The 26,597-nt window shown below is 37.7% G+C and overlaps 1 protein-coding gene across 1 annotated transcript; it reads left to right on the forward strand.

Annotated features, from left to right (window-relative positions):
* The first annotated feature begins 269 nt into the window (after positions 1–269).
* Positions 270–26,526, forward strand: ZDBF2 (zinc finger DBF-type containing 2). The gene is made up of 6 exons (XM_025442289.3): positions 270–593; positions 4,051–4,103; positions 5,103–5,180; positions 6,916–7,020; positions 13,196–13,323; positions 19,179–26,526. Exons 4-6 carry the CDS (start codon positions 6,961–6,963, stop codon positions 26,524–26,526), a joined length of 7,536 nt encoding a protein of 2,511 aa, XP_025298074.3. The 5' UTR covers positions 270–593; positions 4,051–4,103; positions 5,103–5,180; positions 6,916–6,960.
* Positions 26,527–26,597: the final 71 nt, after the last annotated feature.

Below are 26,597 nucleotides of genomic sequence, written 5' to 3' on the forward strand. Positions count from 1 at the left end.
GTGTGAATCTGGGCAGATGACGCCGTCGTCATTGCGTGCTCCGGAGAAGGCCCTCTGCAGCTTCTAACGTGATCCGTCGCGATGGTTTTGGGCAGCGCGGGGAAGAAATGCATAACCAGGGGAGATGCTGGCTCTCAAGGAACTAAAACGGTTTTGCTTCTTTTTGTTTGTTTGTTTTTTACCCCCAGAATGGAATTGCATTTAATTTGTTTTACAGCGATTATACACTCTCGGGGGTGGGGGGGTGGGGCAAAGAATAAGCCCACTGAAAAAGCCCATAGCAATTCATCCTCAAGGGAGTCGGTAGAACGGTTTGGGGCACGTAAACGCATATTCGTGTTACATAAAGGGGCTCCTAGTGTAATCTGCCTTCTTTTTGCTGAATGCGTTGTGGCTTTTTTCTGTAGCAGTGCATCAGCGTCCTTCCACTGCCTTGTTAACTTGCACTGATTTGGACCCAAAGCTGGAAGACAGGAATTTTCTTCTTCTCCCTGCACCTTGGCCAGTGGCCAACCTTAGTAGAACTCGTTAGAGATTTGATAAAGTATCACCGCAATGGTCAAGATATTGGATAGAAAAAAGCTGAATTCAGGGTAACAGCCATCTTTTATAAAATACTGTCTGTACTGCTTAATAATGTGAGGCAGTGCTTTTTCAGATTGCAGTTTTCACCCATCGGTGAATTGTGAAATTAATCTTGTGCGTCGTAATTAGCCCTTGAAATTAACGAAGTAAGATAGCATAGAAAATACCAGAATGCATTACATGTAAGGAGGGTATCTTGTAAGCGTTGTTTTAACTGCGTGTGTGTGTGTGTGTGTGTGTGGGCTGGTGTGTGTATGGGGTGCATGCATGTGAGGGTGCGGGCCTGTGTCACTGCGTGTGTGTGTGTGTGTGTGTATGTGTGCTGGGTTGTGATATAAAATGTATTGCTTCCTCTGTGCCATGCTAATTAAGTTTGAAAGTCACTAATCCGAGGTACTGTCAGCACTCATCTGCGAATGGGAGCAATGATGTAATTAAGCTAAACGTTAGCTTTACTCTTTTCTTTGGAATATGTGACAGTGTTTATTGCAGCAAATTAGATTCCTAATTATTTGTTTTCACGTAATATTAAAACAATCAATTAGCATTCTTGAAAATACAGAGAGGAAGAGTTTTTATGGAAGTTAAGAGGTTAAGAGCATAAACTGCTCAGATTGACCTAGGGTCAAATCCCAGCTACACTGGTTATTGGTGTGTGACCTGCAACAGGAGACTGCTTGTCTCTAAACCTCAGTTTCCTGATTTGTAGAGTGGGAGTTACTGGGACACCAATTTCATAAGGCTGTTTGCTGTTCAGATGGGATAATGCATATATGAAACTGTTGACACGGTGCCTAGCCCAGATTAAGTATTCACCGAAAGTTAGCCATTATTATTTTATTAAGACTGAATGGAGGTGTCCAGGATAATGCGTGTCACCAGATGCATAAGATGGATAATCCAAACAAGTTGGAGGTTAAATATGAGTTAATGTTGTAAGGAGAGGGACAGTGAATTAAAATGAATGGTCTTTTTATTTCATTTGGCTATTGTTTTGTGCTCCCTCCCCAATTGTTTTCCTATTTCTAGACAGGTAATTTAGATGATCGTATTCAGTAAACCAAAGGCCTTTCTATTGTGTTTTTAAATTTAATATTAAGTTGCTGTCTCTCTTGTTAGGCGGTTGAAAAAATATTTCCCATAGGGATTCTGGATTTTGTTAGCTCTTATTTCAAAATACCGCAGTCAGCGTGGGAGACACACACTACAACTCTGAACTCATTTCAGTAGTGTGTTTATCTCTGCAGTGGGTGCAGATTTCAGGTGTGCAAGAAATAGTCCAAAGAAAAAAATAAATGCAATTTTGAGACATTTGTGTTGAAGTCCCCCCAGGCAGTTCAGAGGTCTTTGTTCACGGCCCCAGATCACTTTATGCAGTTTCAAGTGTTTCATAAACCAATGAAATGGAATGTGAGCATTGTCTTTTTAGGATAGCATGATTATTTTTATGAAAAATAAATCGAATACTTTGCACTCAAAAAAAACCCCCACACCATCGCAAGAGTATTTAATTGCGTGTGACAACGTAAAAGGTTGGGGGAAATCTTAAATGTTAGCCCTAATGCTGGTTTTAGAAATATCTTTAAGTTCTTGTTCCGTTTTAGAGGAATCGAAGTGAAAGCTCGATGGTAAATTATGATGTGGTTTATGAAAATATGAAAAAATAGGACTTCAAACTCTGTCCTATCCACAAAAAAACCTCAGTGAAACAACAAAAAACCTTAAACTTGACCTGAAATCAAACATATATACGTTTGTATATCTTAGGTTAGACAAAATATTGATTATGTGTGTATGTATTTTTAAAATCCTCTTAGTGACGAATTTTTAAATAGTTAACTCACCGACTACTGGGTCTTATCTTGTCAGATAAGAGGGCTTTTGTTTTACACAGGTAAAATACTATGCAATCATTAAAGATTTTGTTTTAGAATTATATATAATATCATGTAGAGGTGCTCATTGTATATGGTTAAGTGAAAGAGGAGGCTATAGAATAGACTGTATAGTACCATTCCATTTTTGTAAAAACATGTTTAGAACAAAGAATAAATGATTAATATTAATGGTGGGTGGTAGGATTATGACTGATTTTTATGCTCTTTATTTTTATAATTGTACCATAATAAAAATTTTCATAAAATAAAAGTAATTTTTTAAAGAAAAAAAATTAATGTGTGTTTTCCTAATTTGCAAGCATAAATGAGACTAAGTCTTTGCTCTGAGGGATACTGATCCTTTGAATTTGGATGTTTTTGATATTAACTAATTCTCCAATATTCTAGAAAACGGTGCTGAATATTTGAACTTACCCTGTGAAAAACTCCTTTGAATAGGGAAGAACCATTGTCCCAGAATTTTCTTAAATTCTATTCTAGAATTTTCTTAAAGCTCTCTGCATTTACTGCTTTCCCAAAATATATCCACATTGCCCAAATATGTAGTCTAAATTCTTAAGTTTTCTTTTAAATAGAATCATGTTGGAACTGAATCGACTTTCTTGCTTTATTGCCCCTTAAATTTTTAAATAAAATCTTAGCTCCAGCTGAACTTGTCAGTTTACTATCTCTAAATGTGCCTTCTCTTTCTTGCTTTTGTGCTTTTGCTTCTTTGTTGCTTGGAATATCTTTTCCTAATCTTTAAGTAAATCCTACCCATTTTCCAATGTACGGTTAGAAAACCATAGCCACTGTGACATTTTGGCACATATTATTTGTGCATTTCTCAGATACCACCTGGTATTTTCGCATTCATTTCCTAATGCCATTTTAAACTTCTTGAGAGCAAGAAAGCTAGTCTATTTCTATCCTTTAACGCTTCTAACATGGAACTCTGCACAGGGTAGGCGCTAAGTATTTCTTTGATAATACAAGGCTGTCACTGGCTCTTTTAAATCCAAGTGTTGGAATTTTTTGTTAACCAATTATTCTGGGTGAGGGGTCAACACACTGCCAACAACAATGTGGAAAAATTAAAAAATGCATAATTTGGGTTAATTGTCAATTGATGGAAATGATAAAGCATTGACAGTGTCTTTCACTGAAATTAACATAAGAGCTGAGTTGTCTGGTTAATCCAGGACCTAAAGTTAATTTCATGTAAATATTTCTTTCAAACATTTCTATGAACATTTCTCCTATGGGGTTAAGCATCTTTGTTCTTAACCTTACCAGAGACCCAGTTTATTCTTTTGCAGCTGCTTGTTCCTGGAACCCAGAGATATGAAATATTTGTTGGTGGGTTATATGGGTGGGCCGTTACAATTACTCTGCTCCAGAGCATTTTAGGAGTGCATGTGGGATTCAGTGAGTCATAGTACGTAAAGTGCTTTGTGTTTCTTTTCCTCCCATTGAAACAAAATTGTATTATTTTTCAAATTTATCTATGACTGGGGGGTATTTACTTGACCAATGGTAGATACTTAGGGGCTTATCTTTTTTTTTTTTTAATTGCTTTAATTTACAGATGTTTGCCAGGACTAATACGGCTGATGTAATACCTGTCCTTTCCTGCTCAAGGTAGGTGATTTGTTACTTTATCAAGATACCAGGTACCAGTAGAATTCAGAATTGGTATTCGGTCATGAAAGATAATATAACCCCAGACCCCAAAGAAATGATCCCTTTAATAAGTGAGAATTTTATTAGTACGTAAAAAATGACGACTTATGTAATTGCTTCAGCCTGTCTCAGAATCACCTTAGAGCATTTTAAATACGCATAATGTGCATGTGCCTGGCTCCCTGCCAGGCGATTTTGATTCCGTAGGTTTTTCAGGTGGGGTTCCTAGCATGCAAAGTTTTAAAAATGCCCATCAGGTGCTTCTGAGTCATTGTAGCTCATTGTCATAGTGGCATGTATGTGACACAAGATGATAGAAATGTCGTAGAAATGTCAGATAATAATACCATGGGAATTGAAGGCTGTAAGTACTGAAGATCAAGAAAATAATTTAAAGGAGTTTAATTTTGTGTATGTATGATAGTAGACTCATACTTTAATTTTGCCTTTCATTTAATGATGGTTTTGTTTGTTTACAGAAGGGAGACTTTCTTTCTTTCTTTCTTTCTTTCTTTTTTTCTTTTTTTCTTTCTTTCTCTGTGTGTGTGTGTGTTTTTAGATTTTTAAAAAAATGTATTCATTTGACAGAGGAAGCACAGGCAGGGGGAACGGGAGAAGCAGGCTCCTGGCTGAGCAGGGAGCTCAGTGTGGGGCTCAATCCCAGCACCCTGGGATCATGACCCGAGCTGAAGGCAGATGCTTAAGTGACAGAGCCATCTAGGCGCCCCTTAGTGATTGTTTTAAATATATTTTGAATAAAGCACTTAAAAGCTTGTCACTTTACGATTTACAAAGTGCAGGTTTAAGTGCTAGGGTTCTCTCAGCCCGAAAATTGCCGTATCTATAAATACAACTTAAAGCTTGCTTCATTTTGTTGCTTCAGGCTAATAAATGAAGTAAATAATGGGGAAAACACCAGATTTTAAGTAAGTCATTATTATATATTTTCTATTTTAGAGGCTGGTTTAATTGATTTATTTTCCCCGTAAGTGTGGAAGTCAGAAAGTCAAAGTTTCTCATAATAGGAAGTAACAGGTAAGTGAATGTTATGATAGCATTTTGATTTAATAGAGCTCTTCTGTTTTCATTGACTTCAAGGCTGTGATTTCATTTTTAAAGGTTGATATTAATGAGTAACCTTTCTGTGTTGGAGGATCACCTTATCAGAAATACTCAACACTTTATAGGATTATTCTGTTATGTATTCTCCAATAGACAAGAATGTTTAAAATAATTAGAATTAACACTTGATGAAATTATTATTTAAAATTCAGTTTTCAATTTAACAAAACACAGCCAAGAAACCTGAAATTGTGTTAATTTATTATTTAAGATAATAATTAATTGTAAATGCTTTGTGTCAGTGAATGAATTGGCTATATATCAGAATTACTTGGGGAATTAAAAAAAATTCTAAATTCTAGGCTCTGTCTCAGTCCTACTAAATCAGAATTTGGGGGGATGATTTTGATATTAAGCCTTGCTTGTGAACCACTGCAATATGTAATGTTGAAGGATTATAGTTTTAAGGGGTAGAAATTTGGAAACCTTTTTCTTTGTGAGAAATCTCATTTCACCATTTGGAAAAAATCTCCTCTTATGTAGTTTGATCTATGTGGTTGTCAGAAGAGAAGTGTCTTGTGTTTCAGTCACAAATTAATTGTTATTTTGATTTTCAGACTCTGTCAGAGAATTTATTTAAAAACCTACCCCTTTAAAAAAAAAAAAAACCTGCCCCTTTGTGGCTTAAGCAGAAAACACGTGGTATTTTTATTCTTGTGACAGAATTAGACGTTAGGTGTAACACTGAGAGTTCACATGATGTGGGATTTTGTGTAAGAACATAATGGGAAAAATTAATGAGCCTCATTTGCAAATAGTAAATATACTATAATAACAACTTAGAGGTAGGATTTGTCTTTACAAATTGAGTACTGAACCAGTTCCTAAAAAATTTCACAAGTTATCAGAAAATTGATAAAAAATTTGGTTCAGGCTCCCAGTATTGACAACAGACTGTTCATGTAGAAGATGCACAGCTCTCTTGGGGGACGTGGGTGGTTCAAGTCATGATCCCTAGGATCCCTGCTCAGTGGGGAGTGTACTTCTCCCTCCCTCTGCAGCTCCCCCTGCTTGTGCTCGCTCTCTCTCAAATAAATAAAATCAAAGATTTTATTTATTCATGAGAGACAGAGAGAGAGAGAGAGAGAGAGAGAGAGAGGCAGAGACACAGGCAGAGGGAGAAGCAGACTCCACGCAGGGAGCCCAATGTGGGACTCGATCCCGGTCTCCAGGATCATGCCCCAGGCTAAAGGCAGTGCTAAACCACTGAGCCACCTGGGCTGCCCAAAATATTTTTCTTTTAAATATTTTATTTATTTATAGGAGAGAGAGAGAGATAGCAGGTGAGAATAAGAGCAGGGGGGAAGAAGGAGAAGTAGGCTCCCCATGGAACAGGAAGCCTGATGCAGGGCTGGGGCTGGATCTCAGGATTCCAGGATCATGATCTGAGCCAAAGGCAGATGCTCAAACAACCAGAGCACCCAGGCATCCCTAAAATCTTAAAAAAAAAAAAAAGATGCACAGCTCTCCTATGTATTCCGGGGTCACTGATCGATTCGGTAGCTCATGGCAGCCTTATCTAATTTCATAATTATTAGAAATCAGAGTGCGTCGGACTCAAGAATGAATTTCTGTTCTCTGATATTATCAAAGCTATTTTCCTCATGGTAGTAAGGAATTATTGTTTTTGCCATTTTCTTTTTTTCAGTTTGAGTATTCCAGGACAGTAGCTGTTTGACTTCAATTATTCAACATGCAGAGCAGACAAGGATACTGCAGCTATTGCTGTGTGCGCTACAATAACCTGGAACAGGTGAGAGGGTCCTGTAAATGTGCTTATACCTCAGGAGACCTAGTCCTGACTTTCTCTTATATCTTATTATATTCATTTATTCACCCATTGAACAGATCATGTTGTGAGTCTTCTAGTTGGTAGATACTGTTTAAGCTCCTCAGGTTATGACTATCAACAAATCCAGGTCTCTTTCCTTCATGAAGCTTTCTTTGTACTGTGGTAAGACAGAAAATAGTACGTATTTCGTACAGAATGTGTCAGATTGCTTTTTTTTTAAAAAAAAGATTTTGTTTTTTTATTCACACAGAGAAAGAGGCAGAGACATAGGCAGAGGGAAAAGCAGGCTCCCCATGGGGAGCCCAATGTGGGACTCAATCCCAGGACCCCCGGGATCACACCCTGAGCCAAAGGCAGATGCTCAACCCCTGAGCCACCCAGGTGCCCCAGAATATGTCGGATTGTGATAAATGTTATGAGGCAAATAGAGAAGAGAGTGCAGTTTTAGATAGGGTGGCTGAGTGAGGTTAAGGAAGTGACATTTGAGTTGAGATTTGAACGAAGCATGGGGATATGAGCTTGCTTATATCTGGGGGAAGAATTTCTAGGTAGAGGGAAGAGAGAGCCAAGACAGAGACCCCAAGGCAGAGGGCTGGTTAGCATGCTAATCGAAAGCCAAGAACCAGTGTGGCTGCAGTGGTGGTAAGGTGGAGCATAGGTGTTAGGTAAGAGGTGAAGAATTCAGACGATTAGATTCTATAAGACATTATAGAATAAGGGAAGGACTTTGAAGTTCATGTTTTCACACACGAACATTTTAGTTTTGCTGTAGTTAAATGTAGCTTCCCCCCCCCACCCCCCGCCAATAGTTGCTTATGTTTTTGGTGTCACAAAAGATTGCCTAATCCGAGGTCCTGCAGATTTATGCCTCATAATTTCCTGGAAGATTTTTATAGTTTTTGTTCTTACATTTAGGTCTTTGGTTAATTTTCAGTCAATTTTTTTATACGTTGTGATTTTAATTACCTTCTAAAAACCCTGTCTCTAAATACAGTCACATTGGGAGTTAGAATGTCAACATATGAATTGGGCGGGGGGGGGGGTACACAGTTCAGTCTGTAGCAATTATATTGATTTGAGTTTTAGCTCTTAAACCAATTTGGTATCCCTGGGCTAAATCCCACTTGGTCATGGTGTTTAATCCTTCTGTATGTTACTGGATTTGGTTCGCCAGTATTTTGTTGAGGATTTTTACATCTATATTCATAAGGGATATTGTTTGTAGCTCTCTTTTATTGTGATGTCTTTGGTTTTGGTATTGGGGCTTCATAGAATGAATTGAGTAGTGTTCCTTTCTTTTCTTTGTGTGGGAAGAGTTTGTAAAGCATTGTATGAGGACATTTTGAAATAAATATTCATGGTAATAGTAGCTGTAGTCTTCTGAGTGGGAGTCTTAACTTGGAAGAGTCTCAGGGTTTACTTCAGGGTCTAAGCTGAGGAATTGTGTCATAGGTGAAGTAATAATATAATGAAGCTCTGGTCCTGCTAGTGCTAAACTGTTTAATTCTAAGTGCTATCTAAGATTAGTAATACATAAAAATTCAGCTGTTTAGTAGCATCTGTTTTGTCAACAGTCATTTAAATTCATACTAAGGAAAAATTTTTACTATGGTGATTCCCACATCTGTGTCTTTTTACAAAAAAATTTTTTTCTAATGCTGTTTAAATACATGAGGCAGCAGATAATAAATCTCAGAGCTCTCTTTAGTTAGTGTTTCTGTCATGATTGATAAATTATATCATCACTTGACTGGAAGATTATTTGTTGAATTTTTGATATTAATAAAACATACTAAATCTTTATAAGTTCTATTCAGTAAGCAGTCAGCTTTTTGCTTAAGGTTCAAAAAATTTTTAGATATTCGGATACTCATGCATTTAATAGATATTAAAAAAGACTGTTTAGGACAGTCAATTTGTGCTAAGTATAAAGGCTTAAATAAATAAATTAATAAAAGGAAAAATTTCATGGCTTTGGAGAACTTTGTATTTGGAGAAATACAGGGCCCAGATCTAGCTGAATATTCAACAGAAAAAATGGAAACCAAAAGATAGACTATAACTGCCAGCTTAGAATTCTATTCTATGCTTAATAAATATGTCCTTGAAAAAAAAAGAAATAGAAATATTTTCTGAAAACAAAAATTAAGAGAATTTGTCAACAGCAGACTCTTACTGAAGGAAATCCTACAAAGAATTCTTCAGATAGAAGGAAAATGATTCCTGTTGGAATCTCAGAGACAGGAATGCATGAAGATCAGTGGAAAGGTACTAGGTGATCTAAATGAGCAGTATCTCATGAGGTTAACAACAATGTCATAGAAACTGGAAAGAAAGTAAACCAAGTTCAATCCTTGCTCAAGAAGAGAGTAAAAGTAGAAGTAAATTTAGATCTTGGTAGGTCAGGTCTGCTTGCTATAATCTGTTACCACTAATAGAAAAAGTGCCTAATCTATAACTAACTGCCAAATTAACAGAAAGAGAAAACTTGGAATAATAAAAAGCAGTCCACAAGAAGGCAAAAAAGAACAGAAATAGGGATATCGGCTAGGCAAGAATAATAAAAACAGATTTAAAAATAAAAACAGATTAAATCTAGATATATCAGTAATGTATTAAGTGAAAATAGACTTGGTGCTTGAGTTAAAACTATATTCAATATTTTATTGGAGGTTCTAGGCAGGGAAATAAGGAAAGAGAAAGAAATTGAAATGTAATTAAGATTAGATAAAAAGAAACAAAACTGTTATTATTTGTGCATAGTGTGATTATGGACATAGAAAATCCTCAAGATACCTGGGCAAACTATTAAAATTGATAAATGAGTTTACTTTTGGTTTTTTATTTTTTAATTTTTTTGATAAGTGAGTTTAAAGAGCTTCTTGGGCCAACATAAAAAGAAATTGTATTCTTATGAAAAAGATACAACAGAATCAAAGAACATCAACTCTTCAGGAATAAATTAACAAAATATGTATAAGGTTTTTATTTAGGAAAGTATAAATATCGAGAGAAACTTAAATATTAAGTAATTGGTGTGATATACTGTGTTCATGGATTAAAAAAAATCAATGTTACAAATATGTCATTTCTCCCCAAACATACATATTGACTCAGTGAAATTCCAAACAAAATTCAGGAAAAATTGTGTTTAATGGAAATTAAGCCAATTCTGAAAATATGTATGTACATGCAAAAGGCTAAGAAGAACTAGGATAATCTTGAAGGAGAAGAACAACAAAACCAGAAGTAATAAATACCAAATTTATTACTAAACTACAATCTTAAGACAATGGTGCAAAGTTAGAAAGATTATGGAAATAAACCAGAAACTCCAGAAACAAGACACATAGATATTTGATTTGTGACAAATGTGGCACTACAGAACAGTGAGGACAGGACTTAATTCATTTAAATGGTACTGGGTCAATTGGTTATCTCTATGGAGAAGAAGAAATGAATCTCTATCACTAAATCAATCTGGATACAAAGGTCAATTCCAAGTAGATGATAGATGTAAATATTGTAGGTAAAACAGTAAAACTTCTAGAAATAAATAGGAGAAAATCTTCATGATTTTGAGGTAGGGCGACAAAGAAAAAAATCGGTAAGTTGGACTTCAGTAAAGTTAAGAAAATGGGAGGTGATTAAGAAAGTGGAAAAGCTGTGGATTTACTCTGTATGTGTGTGTAGACACAAATAAACTATGAATGCCCCCTCCCACAAAGGAAAATAAAGTGAAGAGGTAAGCCACAGAGAGAAAGGATGATACTTGAAACACACATAATTGAACGAGGAGCTCATGTCCAGAATAAATAATTACTATAATTCATTATAAAAATGAACATGCACTTGAAAGACAGGAAGAGACGTGAACAGACGCACTGTAAATGAAGATAGCCAGGTGGCCAGAAAAATGAAGCTATCACAAAAATTGCAAATTAAAGCAACACTGATATGACCTTAACCCCCCACTTCAGTCGCTAAAATTAAAGAGACTGACAATGGCAAGTGTTGATGAGGAGAGAGAGGAATGGAAACTATGATGCATTGCTGGGGAGGGTACAAATTGGTAGGCCACTTCGGAAGACTAGTGAACACAGGGTACTAAAGCTGAGCGTATGCAGACCTTATGACGCCGAAGTTCCATGCCTAGTAATGCACTCAACAAAAATGTGTGCACATGGACGTTCCAAAAGTCACAGATAAGTTTTTTGTAGTATAATTTGTCATAGCCATGAGCTGTGAAAGACACGTATGTCCATCAAAAATGGAATGAATAAATAATATGATATATTGCTCTACAGAAATTAAAATGAACAGACTGCAGGTAATAAGGATGAGTATTACCAATGTGGAGTGAAAGAAGACGAATGTAAAAGAGTATCTACATTGTATGACATTGTATGACTGTACTTCTAAAAATTCAGAAACTTTCCAAACTAATCTCTATCATTAAAATTTAGATAATTTGGGGGAAGAGGGAAAGAATATTAGATTGGTATGGGACGTTGGAGGGGTTCTGGGTGCTTAATTAGTTTTTCACAGATCGACGGTTATGGATGTGTTTATTTTACGATAATTTATTGAGCTATATACATAGGACTCGTGCACTTTTCCTTACGTAAATGTCAATTCAGAAAGTTGAACAAAACGGACATCTTCTGGGATAAATAGTGTGGTGTTTTCTGGGGTTTGTGTCAGTGCAGCTTCTCCATTCATGTTGCCTTTTTAAAATGTTTACTGTGGCACAGGATGAGGTTGCATTTTAACTGAACCTTTGTTTCCTTGTCAGTTTGTTCCCTTCCTGAACAAGGCAGGCTAGGGTACTGGGCTGTGGGGAACTTGGAGGCCAGAAAGTCCTGAGACCGTCATACTTGAGAGTGTTACTGCGGCTAAGGCAGCCTCAGAGTAGACTATGACAACTCCAGTTGTCATAGTTGTAATAGTGGTTGGGAGCTAGCAACCTGTTTTAAGTTCTTTTGGCATCTCCACTCTGATATTTAAAACATGGCTTTTCCCAGGTATTGTTAAATGAAAACATGTTCTTAAATTGTTGTGAATAACTCATGTTGGAAATATGGCATTAGCAGTAGCATGATGTAGGGAAAGAGGAGAAGCTTTAGAGTTAAACACAGATGGAAATCCTGGCTAGATACTCAGCTTGAGACAGTTTACTCTGACTCTGTGCTTTAATTTCTTTATATCAACATGGGGACAGGATTCCTACTCAGTGAAAATTCAATGAGATTACTATGTGAACGGAGTAGCACTGTGATATGTTATAGGTGCTCAGTGGATTTGAGATTTCTTTCCCATCCCTCTTGATAGTTCACTGAATAACACTTGTGAACACAGACTCTTTCTGTGGAGAGGATTCACAACAACAAAAAATTTGTGTAGTTATTACAATATTCTGTGTAAGGATTTGTAATCTGTGAAGAAAAATGATGGACTTTTTTTGAATTAGTCTTCAGCTTTTACAAATACAGTGATCCAACCCTCTTCTCTCTTTTAACAGATTTTTATTTTAAAAATATTTGCTTGGTACAAATACAAGAATGCATAAGAAAAGGTTGAAAATTACCTATAAATATACCTCACAGATGTAAATGGCTTTTAAGGTTTCGGTGTATTTTCTTCCACTGACGTGTCTGTGTATTTTATTTTATTTTATTGGTCTGTACGTTTTAAAACCATAGTTTCAGGTAAAAGCATACATGTGATTTTTGCATCTGCCATTTATCTCTTAATAGCTAACATTTCTCCATGTTATTTAAAATTTTTTGTATTGTAGATAGCTGTGTGGTATTATTAGGTCATATTATACATTTTACTATTAGACACCTTGGAGATTTCCAGTTTTTTATTATTATGCTGTGATAAGCATCTTTTTTCCATTAATCATCCACATTTAAGATGATTTCCTCAGGAGAGATTTAGAGAAATGTAATTACTATATTGAAGGGAAAGATAACTTCTGTGGTTTTTAGAAACACATTTTAGAATTGCTTTATAGAAAGGGTTTATCAATTTATACTTCTATCAGGAGTATCTAACTGAATCCATTTGTGAAACTCTCACTACTAATGAGTATTACCTGTTTAAAACTATGTAGTATTTTTTCTTTTAATAGCATATGTCCAGTGCTCAGCACAGATACTTGACCACACAGAATCGACAACGGATGGGTACCACTAGTTTGATGGAACGTTTCTTGCAGGATGTACTCCGTCACCACCCATATCATTCTCAAGAAAGCAGGTAAAGTAGTTGGGTAGAGTTATATTAATACAGTTATTACATGTTACAGTAGATGTTTGTGTGAACTTTCTAGTACTTCTAATAATAAAAAAGATTATTTATTCATGAGAGACACAGAGAGAAAGAGAGAGGCAGAGACGCAGGCAGAGGGAGAAGCAGGCCCCCTGCAAGGAGCCCGATGTGGGACTCGATCCCGGATACGGGGATCACGCCCTGAACCGAAGGCTGACGCCCAACCTCTGAGCCACGGAGGAGTCCCCTAAAGTGAATCTTTTGATTAAGGAATATAAAGTGAAATTTTACCTAGTAACTTCTCTTTGCTATTATTTTAAAACTTTTTTCTAGCTTAGATAAGAAACTTCACTACAAAAGATAATGGACTACACCATGTTTTTTTCTAAATAAAAGCCTTAGGCCAATAACTATACATCATTAAGGTGTTCTATTAAGTATGTCATAGGATTAAGCAGGGGCAAAAGGTATGGGCAGAAATTGCTTTTAAATGATTAGGAACAGATATGTTGGTGACAGTAGCAGAGTAAGGGTGGTTTAAGTAAAAACTGAGTCAATTCTATATTAACTGAACTATTTGCTACCTGAATAGAAGAGATATCAAATAGAATTGGCTTTTTAATGATCTGTCAGTATCTTGATAGCTTTTTCTTGTGTCAGTTTTTTGGTTGTTTTAATAAAAATAAATATTTTTGATAATATATAAGAGTTAATGTCCTGTGTTCAAAACATTGGTAGAAGGTTGGATTAATTAAGTAGTGCTGCAAGTTTACAGCTATAGTTGTACAAGGAAAAGCAAAATAGAGTTATTGGCAGATCTGTGCAGAATTAGTTGAGATAAGCACCAGCAGTAGAAAAAGGATAAACTTCTTGAATGATTTGCAAGTCACAACCCAGAATTTTGCAAATGGGGAAAAGTTTAAATGGGGGAAAAATTAAAAAAATAAATGTTTTTTCTTAGCTGCTGGAAAGATAGACCATCTTGGGGTCAGTATAAATTTCCAGTTTATAGCTTGTGTAAGCAATGCTTCAACAGACATATTTGTACATACAACTATTTTTGTGGTATAGATTCCTAGAACTTGAACTTCTGGGCTAAAGTTTCTAGGCCTTAAAAAATACTTTTAATTTTTTAACCTTTCATTTTGGAATAATTTCAGGCTTACAGAAATGTTGCAAAACTGATCCGAGGAATTCTTGTATAACTTTCACCTGACTTCTTCAAATGTGAAATCTAAAATAATGACAGTATAATGATTAAATCCATGAAATTACATTGATGACATACTAAAGTATAGACCTTCTTCAGATTTTGTCAGTTGTCTCAAAAACGTCCTTTTTTTAGAACTAGGATTCAGTAGAGGATCACACTTGACATTTAGTTGTCCCGTCTCTTCAGACACCCTTAATCATAAACAGTTCCTCAGTCTTTGCTTTCAAGACTTGGACACTGCTGGCCAGTTACTTTGTAGGATATCCCTAAATTGGGATGTGCTTGACATTCTTCTCATAATTAAACTTAGGTTATGCATTTGGAACAAGAATAAATTGTAATTGATGCTGTGCCCTTCTCAACATATTACAGAGACTCATGATGTTGCCATGTCTCATGGCTAGTGTTGTTAACTTGAATCACTTAATTAAGGTGGCTTCTCTACCGTCTTGTTCCTTTTTTCCCCATTACAATTAATAAGACTTGAGGGAAGTACTTTGAGACTATGTAAATAAGTACCCTGTTTCTCATCTTATTTTCACCCACTTATTTTAAACATAAATTGATGATTCTTCCCTGAAACAGTTATTCTGTAGGTTAATCAGCCTTCATAAAGAAGAGCTTTCTTGTTCCCCCATCTATTCAAGTATCTATTTATATCCTTATAAACTCATGGCTATATCTTCTGTGGGTTTTAATCCTATACTATTACTTAACTTTGTTGGTCAAGTTGTGTGTGGAAATATACAATTCTTGAGCCACTTCCTAGAAGGCTATGCCAATTTATATACAATTTATATAACACATATACACCAATAATCTACGAGAGTGCTCATTTTCTATTGCTCTTGCCAATACTGGGGTTAGCAACTTCTTTTTATCCCCCCATAACATAATAGGTCAAAAAAGTGTATCGCTTCATTAGCTTTTATTTACTTATGAGTAAAGTAGAGCATCTCTTTATATATGTTTATTAGCCATATGCTTACATTATGGATTGTTTGTAGATGTTGTCTGTTTTTCTATTGAATTGTTTGTATATTTTGGATTTGTATGCAATATTTATAGATAATAGACCTTTGTATTTTAAATATAATCATTTTCCCAGAATCTGTCATGTGTCTTTCATCTGTGTGTATTGTCTTTTTACCATATAGAAATTAAACATCCTGACATAATTAGATCTAAGGGGAATTCTCCTTTATAGCTTCTTTCATGTGTTTTTCTTCATGTCCTTATTTTTGCTTTTAAGTATTTTTAATCTTCCTGGAATTTGTTTCCATATGTGGTGTGATATAGGACTTATTTTTTTTAAATAAATGTATATTAATTATCTCCACTGATACGAAATGTCACCTGTAGGGGTGCCTGGCTGGCTCTAGTGGGTAGAGCATGCAACTCTCGATCTGCTGATTGTGGGTCTGAGCTCCATGTTGGGCGCAGAGATTACTTTAAAAACAAACAAAAAAATGTCACCTGTAACATGAACTAAATTCCTGTATTTGTGTATCTGTATCTATATTCCTATCAATATATCTGATTTTAAATTCCATTTTCTTACTTTGAGTTTTTTTAATCCCATGTTAACACATTGTTTCTAAGTTCTAAATTATACAGTTTATTAAAAAAAAAAATTATTCTCAGGGATCCCTGAGTGGCTCAGTGGTTTAGCGCCTCCTTCAGCCCAGGGTGTGATCCTGGAGTCCTGGGATCGAGTCCCACATCAGACTCCCTGTATGGAGCCTGCTTCTCCCTCTGCCTGTGTCTCTGCATCTCTCTCTGTGTTTCTCACAAATAAATAAATAAAATCTTTAAAAAAATTCATCTCTTCCCCCCTTATCTAGACATTGTAGGTTTTTCTGTTATTTTGGCCTTCTTGAAAATTAGCTCTTGCTTTATTTTTGTTTTCTATTTATTGATTTTTCTTAGTTAATTTCCTCAAATTTCCTGGGGGCGGATTTGGTTATCTTTCTATTGTCTTCCTGTATTAAGTGCTCATTTATAATTTGGGTGTGCTAATTCTTCTTTTAGTGGAAGATTTAAAAGTGTGAGTTTCCATTATGATCATATCTCATAGATATGTAGCTTTTAAATTTTATTTATAGATTAAAAAATTAAAAAAAATTAGCACAGGAATTATATAAAAGAGGGGCTTTTAATCTTTAATGGTTGGATTTTTGAGGGGTTTTTGTTGTATAATTAGTTAAAAATGAGTGAAACATAGATTGTGATTTAGTTGTTAATTTTAACCACATGCACATACAGATGAAAATCAAAGCATCTAGATGGTGATTCCTAACTTTTGGGGGATTTTGCCTAGTTGTTTGACTTTATGATTCTGCCTGGCTTTTCTTTGCCAAATGTTACAGGTTAACTTTATTTTGAGAATGTTTTAGTAGTCTTTAAGACACACAAATGGAGACGATCTTCTAGAGTTTGAAAAACTAGGGTAAAGTGGTAATTGTACTGCACTTTTATTGATTACAATTCAGAAATATGAAAAATTCTGGAATATTTTTGCCTCATCATACTATTCTGATATCTAAGTTAACTTTTTAATTTTACAAATACCAAACATATTCTTTTAGTGTTAATTATGATAAGTGTTTTTGGGAAAGAAATAACAGTATTTGTGACATGTTAAAAAAAGGCACATGTGGCTGCCATGAGTATACATTTCCCTTAGGTGATTAAAGCATCTTTCAAATTGAAAAATATTTAATAAAAGTATCTTTTAGGTGTTAAAAGATAAAAATAAATAATAATAATAAATAGTTTATAATAATATTTTTAAAAATTTTAAAGTTATTTTAAAAGTTACTTTAAAACTATTTTTTAAAAGTTATTTATTTTAATGGCTACATTTTAGGACAGATTTATATCAACAGAAAACTTGAGAATATAGTACTGAGAGTTCCTGTATACCCTCCCTATCTAGTTTGGCTATTACTAAATCACTTACATTAGAATGACAGATTTGTTACAATTAATGAACCAATATTAATATATTAAGTTCTGTAGTTAATTCAGCTTAGTTTTAACTAATGTTTTTTTTCTGTTTCAAGATCCCATCTCAGATAACCATGTTCCATTAAGTTGCCATGTCTCCTTAGACTCCTCTTGGCATTTTTAATTTTTTCTTTTTGGAGGGGAGGGTGCAGAGGGAGAGAATATTAAGCAGGCTCCATGCCTGATGCAAGGCTTGCTCTCATGATCCTGAGATCATGACTTGAGCTGAAATCAAGAGTCAGATGCTTTACTGACTGAGCCACCTAGGCACAACCTGATTTTAGCCATTCTGACAGGTGTGAGGTGATTATTTCATTATAGTTTTGATTTGTACTTCCCTGATGATAAGTGATATTGACCATCTTTTCATGTGTCTGTTGGCCATCTGTATGTTTTCTTTGGAAAAATGTCTATTCATGTCTTCTGCCCATTTTTTAATTGGATTATTCATTTTAGGAGTGTTGAGTTTTATAAGTTCTCTAGATATTTTGGATACTAACCCTTTATCAGGTATGTCATTTGCATATGCATTCTCCCATTTGGTAGGTTACCTTTTAGTTATGCTGATTGTTTCCCTCACTGTGCAGAAGATTTTTATTTTGATGAAGTCCTAATAGTTTATTTTTCTGGAGACATATCTAGGAAGAGTTGCTATGGCCGATATCAAAGAGGTTACTGCCTGTGTTCTCGTCTAGGATTTTAATAGTTTTCTTGTCTCACATTTAGATCTTTAATCCATTTTGAATTTATTTTTGTGAATGGTAGCATTATCTACAATAGCCAAATTATGGAAACAGCCATATGTCCCTTGACTGATGAATGGATAAAGAAGATGTGGTGTACACACACACACAACCACACACACCGGAATATTAGCCATAAAAAGAACGAAATCTTGCCATTTGTAATGATGTGGAGGAGCTAGAGTATCATGCCAAGTGAAATAAGTCAGAGAAAGACGAGGGGTGGGAGGATGGGTGAAATAGGTGGTGGGGATGAAGGAGTGCACTTGTGATGAGCACTGGGCGTTATATGGAAGTGTTGATTGAATCCCTAAATTGTACACCTGAAACTAATACTACACTGTATGTTAATTAACTGGAACTTAAATAAAAACTTGAAAAAACCCAGTGTGTTAAATAATAGCTAACATTTGTGAATGATTATATTTTCCAGGCTTTTAAAAAATGCTCTTTACATATAACAACTAACTTACTCTTCAAGACAATCTCATGAGGGAAAATAATATTATGGTTTTTTGGGGGGAGAAAACTGGAGCCTAAAAGGTTAAGTAACTTATGTTAAACCTTTTGCTGTTTGCCACTCTGATAACTGACAGATGATAGATGGCTATTTCTTTTTCCTTTCCTTTTTTTTTTTTAACAGTTTTTTTATGTTTAGGAACCATTTGTGTTTATTAAGTAGCAATTGATGGAGCTGTCTCCACCTTCTCTACTGATTTCCATCCCTGAGGGAAGTACAGTCTCATGTGATTGCCTTGGTTCCTTGTTCTATAACAGTGGGGCCCAGGATAGAAATAAAATACAGTTATTGTGCCTTTATTATAACATTTTAAATATATATCAGAATATTTTTATGGATTTCCCCCCTTGCTTTTTAGATCAACACAAAATGAGAGACTTCTTACAAATACTGCGTCACCTCCTGAAGTGGTTCCTGTTGATGATTCTGTTTCTGAGGAAGCGACTGAGGATGCTGCTGGAGTCAAAGGAGACAGCTCCACCAAGGGTTTTGAACCTAGTAAAGAGTTACATTCTAGACCCAGTAAATCTCAGGAATATATACAGGGTGTTTCAGTTAGACCATCAGTTATTCAAAAACTGGAGAAGGGACAGCAGCAGCCCTTAGGGTTTGTTCATAAAATTGGAAGTGGTGTGAAGGAATTTAATCCAGTTGGGATAGGTCAAGCTACACATACTAGACGAAGCTTAATATGTCCCTCAGTGATTTCTAGTGCTCCTTCTAGTTGTTTAGCTGGAAGTTCCTATGATAGACCAGTTACAACTAAACCTACTAAGTTACCAGCAGCAGCCAGTTCAGAGACAGTCAGAAAATGTGACCCAAACAAAGCTGACAGATACCTTGAACAGCCAGACAGGGGCTCTAGAAATCCTGGGCTATCGTCCAATCTAGAAACGTCTTCAGTTTCTTATCAGAAACCTAAAGAATCGACTAGGAAATCTTTAGGTATAAGTTCAGATAAATTGATCATACAGGAAGATATAAAGTCTCAACGTAAAACTTTGTCAGCTGGCGCTAAAGGCCGTGACTTTGTGGGTATGGAAGACTCCTTAAAGTCTGAATCTCTTTCCAAATTAGCTGTCAACCAAGCAATCAGCCTGAATAAAACTGGCATGCCTTCTAATAAAGGAGTCTTTGAAGATGCTACTGCAAAGCACCGTGAGAAATTCTTTTCTGGTATGGGTCCTACCCAAGAGGAAAAGCATTTGGTTTTTAATAAGTCAGCCTTTTTGGAACAGAAGAGCTCAGTGATTTCTGAAGTGAAGTTTGCTCGTGGCTCTCTTCAGTCAGTGTCCAATCCACCCGAAGAGGCTGCACAAGACCTTTGGAAGGAGGAACAAATTGACCAAGAAGAGAAAAACTATGAATCGAGAGCTTCTGAAATGAGTTTTGACTGCAGTTCTCCATTTCAAAATTCACCTACTGACCAATCTAAAGTGACTGCCAAAGAAATAAACCTTTCAAAGGAAGCATATGCTGATTTGCAGTGTAAGAATAATAAATCTTATGTTTCTGAAATAAGTTCTGATCGTGATGGCTCCCTTCGGTTGGCTACCAACCGAGCTCAAGTAATTGTTAAAGGTGTAAGTGTTCAGAAGGCAAAGCCTATCAGCTTAGTTGATGAAAGCTATGAATCTAGTGATTCTGAGATTAATTATGATTGTGATGCCTTACTTCAGTCAACTGATGACTACCCCCAACAGCCTCCAAAAGAAGTAAGCCTTCCTAAGGAGGAACACATTGACTTGGTTGATAAGAACTATGGATCGAGTAGCTCCGAAGTAAGTACTGATTGTGCTTTTCCTCTTCAGTCAGTGGGTGACCGACTCCCAGTGGCTGTCACAGAAGCAAAACTTCAGAAGGTTCACATTGGCTTGGTTGATAAGAACTATGGTTCAAGTTGTTCTGAAACAAGTATTGACAATGATGCTTCTCCTCAGTCAGCAGCTGACCATCCCCACCTGGTTGTCAAAGAAAGAAACCTAAAGGATAGACCGGTCTACCTGAAAGATAAGAACCTTAAAATCAGTAGCGCTAAAGCCCATCTTGATTTTGCTGTTTCCCTTGAAACAGTGATTGACGAATCTCAGAGGGCTGTTGAAGAAATAAATCTTCTGGAAGAGAAGAATGAACCTGTGGAGATGAACTATGATTCTCATGGTTCTGAATTGAGTTTTCACACTGACGCTCGATTAGTGCCTGGCCAGTCCGGAGTAATAGTTAAAAAAGTAAACCCTCGAGAAGTAGCTGTTGACCTGGAGAGTAAGAGTGTTAAATCTAGCAATTCTGATCAAAGTTTTGATTCTCGTGCTTCTCTTTATCAGTCAACTAATGATCAACGTCAAGGGGCTCTGGGTGAAATAAGTCTGAAAGAGCTAAATGTTGACATGGAAGTTAAGAGCTATGGGTGCTCCAGTTCTGAGTTGACATTTGAATCTGATCCCCCTGCTGTGTCCGGTACCGAGCAATCTGAGATGGACATTGAAGAAATAAGAAAAAGGCACATTAAATTGGAAGGTGAGCGCTCTGGGTCAAATAGTTCTGGAATAACTTTCGATTCTGATATTCTTCTTCGCTCAGGAGGTGACCAACCTCACGTAGCTGTTTATGTGGAGGAACCTAGTCACCTGGAAAATAAGACTAATACATCTCGTGTTTCTGAAATAACTTTCGATTCTGATATACCTGTTCATTCGGGAACTACTCAACCTGAACGAGCTGTTAAAGACATAATCATTCAGAAAGAAGAATATATACACTTAGGGAGGAAGAATGATGAACCCAGTGGTTCTGAAATAAGTTTGGATTTTTATGTTCCTCCTCATTCAGTTATTGACCCTCCGGAAGTAGCTATGCAAAAGCTAAATCTTCAAAAAGAAGAGCAGATATACTTAGAAAATAAGGACAATGAACCTAGCGGTTCTGAATTAAGTTTGGATTATGGTATTTTTCATTCAATGACTGGCCATTCTAAAGATCCCATTAAAGAAATAAACCTTCAGGAAGAAGAGCACATACATTTAGAAAATAAAGGTAATGGGCCTAGTGTTTCTGAAATCAGTTTGAAATCTGACATTTCTTATCATTTAATGGCTGATCATCCTAACATAGCTGTTAAAGAAATAAGCCATCAGAAGGAACACATAAACTTACAAGATAAGGATAATGCATTAAATGTGTATGAAACAAGTTTGGATCCTGGTGTCCACCTTCATCGGTCAGTGACTCACAAGCCTGAAACAGCTGTTAAAGAAATATGGCTTCAAAAAGAAAGACATGCTAAATTCAAAAGTAAAAGTGCTAAATTTACTGGTTCTGAAGCAGATTCTGACATCCCTCATTATTTAGTGACTGAACCTCAAATAGCTGTCAAAGAAATCAATGTTCAGAAAGAAGAACATGTTCTAGAAAAAAAGAGTGATACATATAGTAGTTCTGGAATAATGTTTGATTCTGACGTCCTTCCTCAGTTAATGACTGAAACACCTCACATTGCTATTTTGAAGGAGGACCATGTTGACCCAGTGGGTGAAAGTACTGGATCTAGAGGCTTTGCAATAAACTTGGATATTGGTGTCCCTCTTCATTCAGTCATTAGCCAACCTCCGCTAACCCTCATGAAGGAAAAAAATGTTCATCTGGAAGACAAAAACAGTGAATCTAGTCATTGTAAAATAAGGTATGATACTGGTGACCCTCTTCAGCTATTGACTGGACAATTTCAGGAAGTGGTTAAGAAAACAAACCTGAGGAAGGAAAGGAAAGTTGTAATGAAAAATAAAATGGTTCAAACTAGAGGTTCTAAATTAATGCGTGGTTTTGGTGTTTCTCTGGTGGCTGATCACCCTGAAGGGGCTGTTAAAAGAGGAAACCTTGAGAGTGAAGGTCATGGGAACGTGGAAGATAAGAACAGCCAGTGTAGTGGTTCTGAAATGAGTTTGGATTCTGATTTCTTGGTTGAGTCAATAATTGAACAACCTCAAATAACTATTTTGGATCAGGACCACATTGAGCTAGAAGATAAGCACAGTCAATCTGGTGGTTCTGAAATGAGTTTTGATTCTGAGGATCCTCTTCAGTCAGTGGCTGACCAGGTTAGAGAAACTGTTAAAGAAATAAGCCTTTGGAAGGATGAAGATGTAGAAGATAAGAGGGATGAATCCAAGGGTTTTGAAGTTATGTATGATTCTAATGTCCCTTTTCAAAAGTCAGTGGCTTCCCAAACGGAAGAAGTCATTGAGGGGATGAACCTTTGGAAGGAGCATGTTGACTTGCAAGGGAAGGTTGTGGAACCTAGTGATTCTAAAATAAATTTTGATTCTGATGAACCTCTTCAGTCTGTGGCTAATGAAATTCAAGATGCTATTGCAGAAATAAATCTTCTGAGGGAAGGACATGTTTGTCTGGATGATAAGGGCTATGAACCCAGTGATTCTGAAATAATTTATGTTTCAAATGTCCCTCTTGAATCAGTGGTTGAGCAACCACACATTTTGGAAGGGGAACACGCCAATTTGGAAGATAAGAGCAATGTTGTCTGTGGTCCTGAAATAGCTTTTATTTCTGATGATCACCTTCAGTCAGTGGCTGACCAGCTTCAAAAATCTGTTAAAGAAGTCAGTCTTTGGAAGGAAGACCATATATACCTGGAAGATAAGAGCTATAAACTAGGTGACTTCGATGTAAGTTATGATTCTGATGTTCCTGTTCACTTCGTGACTGATCAGTCTCCTCTGGCAATCAAAGAAATCAACTTGCAAAAGAGGGGTCATCATGACCTAGGAGATAAGAGCTGTGTACCTAGTGTTTCTGAAATAAAATGTGATTCTGGTGTTCATTTTCAGTTAGAAGTTGATCAATCTGAAGTGGTGTGCAAAGAAATAGATCTTCCGAAGGAAGGGCATCTTGGCATGGAAGTAAAGACCGGTGAACCTAGTGATTCTGAATTAATGTGTGAGTCTGATGTCCCTCTCGAAATAGTGGTTAATGAACTTCAAGTGTCAGTTAAAGAAGCAAATCTTCGAAAGATGCTATTTGTGGATCTGGTGACCAGTGATAGTGACTGTGAAGTGATTGCTGAGTCTGATATCCCTTTTCAGCAGGTGATTGACACACCTCACGTGACTGTCAAAGAAATCAACTGTATAAATACAGAAGGCTTTGATCTAGAAGGTGAGTGCTGTGACTCCTATGATTCTGAAATAGGATATGTATGTGAAGCCTCTCCTCAGTCACTGGCAAACCAGTCCAAAGAGACTTTCAAAGTGGTAAACCAGAAGAAAGACTATATTATTTTGCAGGAGTCAAGCTGTGATGGTTCTGAAATAAATTTTCAAATTGATCCCCCAGATCGGTCTGTGACTTACTCATCACAAGGGTCTGATAAAGAAATGGTGAAATACATTGATTCAGAAGAGAAGAGTTGTGGATCTGATAGCCCTAAAACAAATTTTAAGTGGGAAGAGGATTCTCAGCCAGTGGTTGACCAACTTCAGAAGGCCGACAAAGTAATCAACGTTTGTCAAAGGAAAAATCCAGAAACTACCAGCCGAAAAGATAAGCACCATGAACCTGTTTCGGCAGTGCCTCGTAATGCCTCTCCTGGGTCGGCAGCCCATCAAAGGTCTGGTAAAGGAAAACTTTTGAAGTTAAAACATGCAGATCCAGAAAGTATGAGCTGTGAACCATGCAGTTCCGGAATGAGTTTCCAGTGTGATCGTGCTCTCCAGTCTGATGCTGACCAGCCTCAAGAGGCTGGCTCTAAAGCAGGACTATTTAAGAAGATGCCTCTGGATGTGGAAGAAACAAACCCTGATTCCCATTCAAGCTCTATTTTCGTGGTTGATCCTGTAAGGAACCTGGACAAAGCAAAGGAGGTCGTAGAAGACAATCCTGACGAACCGGTCCTTGAAGCCTTGCCTCATGTCCCTCCTTCATTTGTAGGGAAAACGTGGTCTCAAATCATGAGAGAAGATGACATGAAAATTAATGCTCTTGTGAAGGAATTTAAGGAAGGTCGTTTCCACTGTTACTTTGATGACGACTGTGAGACCAGGAAGATAAAAAAAAAAAATTTGAATGAAGGAAAAAAGATTACCTGGGCTGACGCAAGTCAGGACACCACAGCGATTCAAGTTCTTTCAGATTGTGACGATAACGCAGGTGGCATTTCAGATACTGATGACTTTTCAGTGGCCTTAGATAAATCTAGCCATCATTCTACAGTAAAGAGGCCTTATTATGAACAATCATGGCGAGTGGCTTCTCGATGTCAGGCTGTAAAAGTCAGCCATGGAACTCAAACCAATCTCACATGTCTGTCACAGACCAAAGGAAGTGAAGAGGAAGACTCCACGGGGAAGCGTTCGCTTTTACAGAAGGACAAAAAATCAAAAAAGAAAGTGAAAATCGGAACACTTGAATTTCCTGAAACATGTACTAAAGTTCTGAAGCCTTTGCAACCCAATGCCTTAGTCTATGTTATTTCTTCAAATATGAAATTTCAGGACAGTGAATGCGCCAACTTTGCTAAAAAGTACCGCAGCTGCAGAAGTCGGGATGTCAGCATAGAGTACAAATATAAACGGCGTACCTTTAATTATTATGACCCACTGAACAAGAAAATTGTGATTGATCCTCCGCCCAGCCTGGAGGAGTTGGACAGAAATAACTGGCTTAATCTCAGCGACCTGAGCTCCAGCTCAGGCGATGAAGATGCTCAAGACGCTGACCCGACCGCCGTTTTGACGCTCCGAGACGAGCTGCTGGCCTACCCGGGCGCCCCCGTTTCCCCCGAGCCTGCGCCGAGGCCCGGGACCTCGGGCGTCGGCGCAGCTGCAAAGGGACGGGGCGCCCAGCTGCCGCCGTCGGCCCGCGCCGCGGCCGGGACCTCCTCACAGGCGGCGCCTCGCAAGTTCCTGGAAAGCAAACGGAAGACCCAGACCCAGAGGAGGTTGACGACGCCGCCTACTGCTAATCCCGGTCTCCCCCAAAAGGTGTACAAACCCATTACGCTCCACCCCAAACCCAGAACCGCCTCGGAAAAACGCCCCATTTGGATTCAGACCAAGCTAAGTGATATCATTCAGAAGTACATTTCAAAATACTCTGCTTTTCTGCGTCGCAAGTATCAGTCCAGGAGCGCGTTCGTGAGACTGCACCTTAAGAAGAAAACGGGCGACGTCATTAAGTTAAAGAAGGGAAAGAGCGCGGCCCCAACGCCTCCGGGCTCGTCCGGCCCGCCCGGTCCTTCCGGTCCTTCCGGTCCGCCGGGTCCCTCGGTTGCATCGGGTCCCTCGGTTCCGCCGGGTCCCTCGGTTGCCCCGGGTCCCTCGGTTCCGCGGGGTCCCTCGGTTCCGCCGGGTCCCTCGGTTGCCCCGGGTCCCTCGGTTCCGCCGGGTCCCTCGGTTGCCCTGGGTCCCTCGGTCACCCCGGGTCCCTCGGTTCCGCCGGGTCCCTCGGTTCCGCGGGGTCCCTCGGTGGCGGTCGCTGCCTCCGGCTCTACTGCCAAGCCACCTGCGCAAGGTGCTTGCCCCCCGGCAGGAAAAAAGAGGAATGGTGGTAAAAAACGCCCCAGGAAGAAACGCAGGCGGCTTTCCAGGCCCGTTAAGATCTACGCTTTGAGAAGCTTGTACTCTCAGGTGCCCTACTCCGACAGGATGAGGACTCGGCTCTCGGAGAAGCCGCGGGCGCCCGAGGCCACCTAGTGTGGGCGGCCGCCGGGCCAGCCCCGCCCCGCCCCGCCCCGCCCGCCCCGGTGGCTTGTGCACACCGCTTG

The sequence above is a fragment of the Canis lupus genome, chromosome 37 (genome assembly GCF_003254725.2).
Source record: "Canis lupus dingo isolate Sandy chromosome 37, ASM325472v2, whole genome shotgun sequence".
NCBI lineage: Eukaryota > Metazoa > Chordata > Mammalia > Carnivora > Canidae > Canis > Canis lupus.

Bases quoted from the DNA above. Each gene is read 5' to 3' on its own strand.
- ZDBF2 (XM_025442289.3), top strand. From the start codon at position 6,961: ATGCAGAGCAGACAAGGATACTGCAGCTATTGCTGTGTGCGCTACAAT. The intron at 7,021-13,195 runs GTGAGAGGGTCC...TTCTTTTAATAG, and splicing joins GCTACAATAACCTGGAACAG to CATATGTCCAGTGCTCAGCA. The intron at 13,324-19,178 runs GTAAAGTAGTTG...CTTGCTTTTTAG, and splicing joins TATCATTCTCAAGAAAGCAG to ATCAACACAAAATGAGAGAC.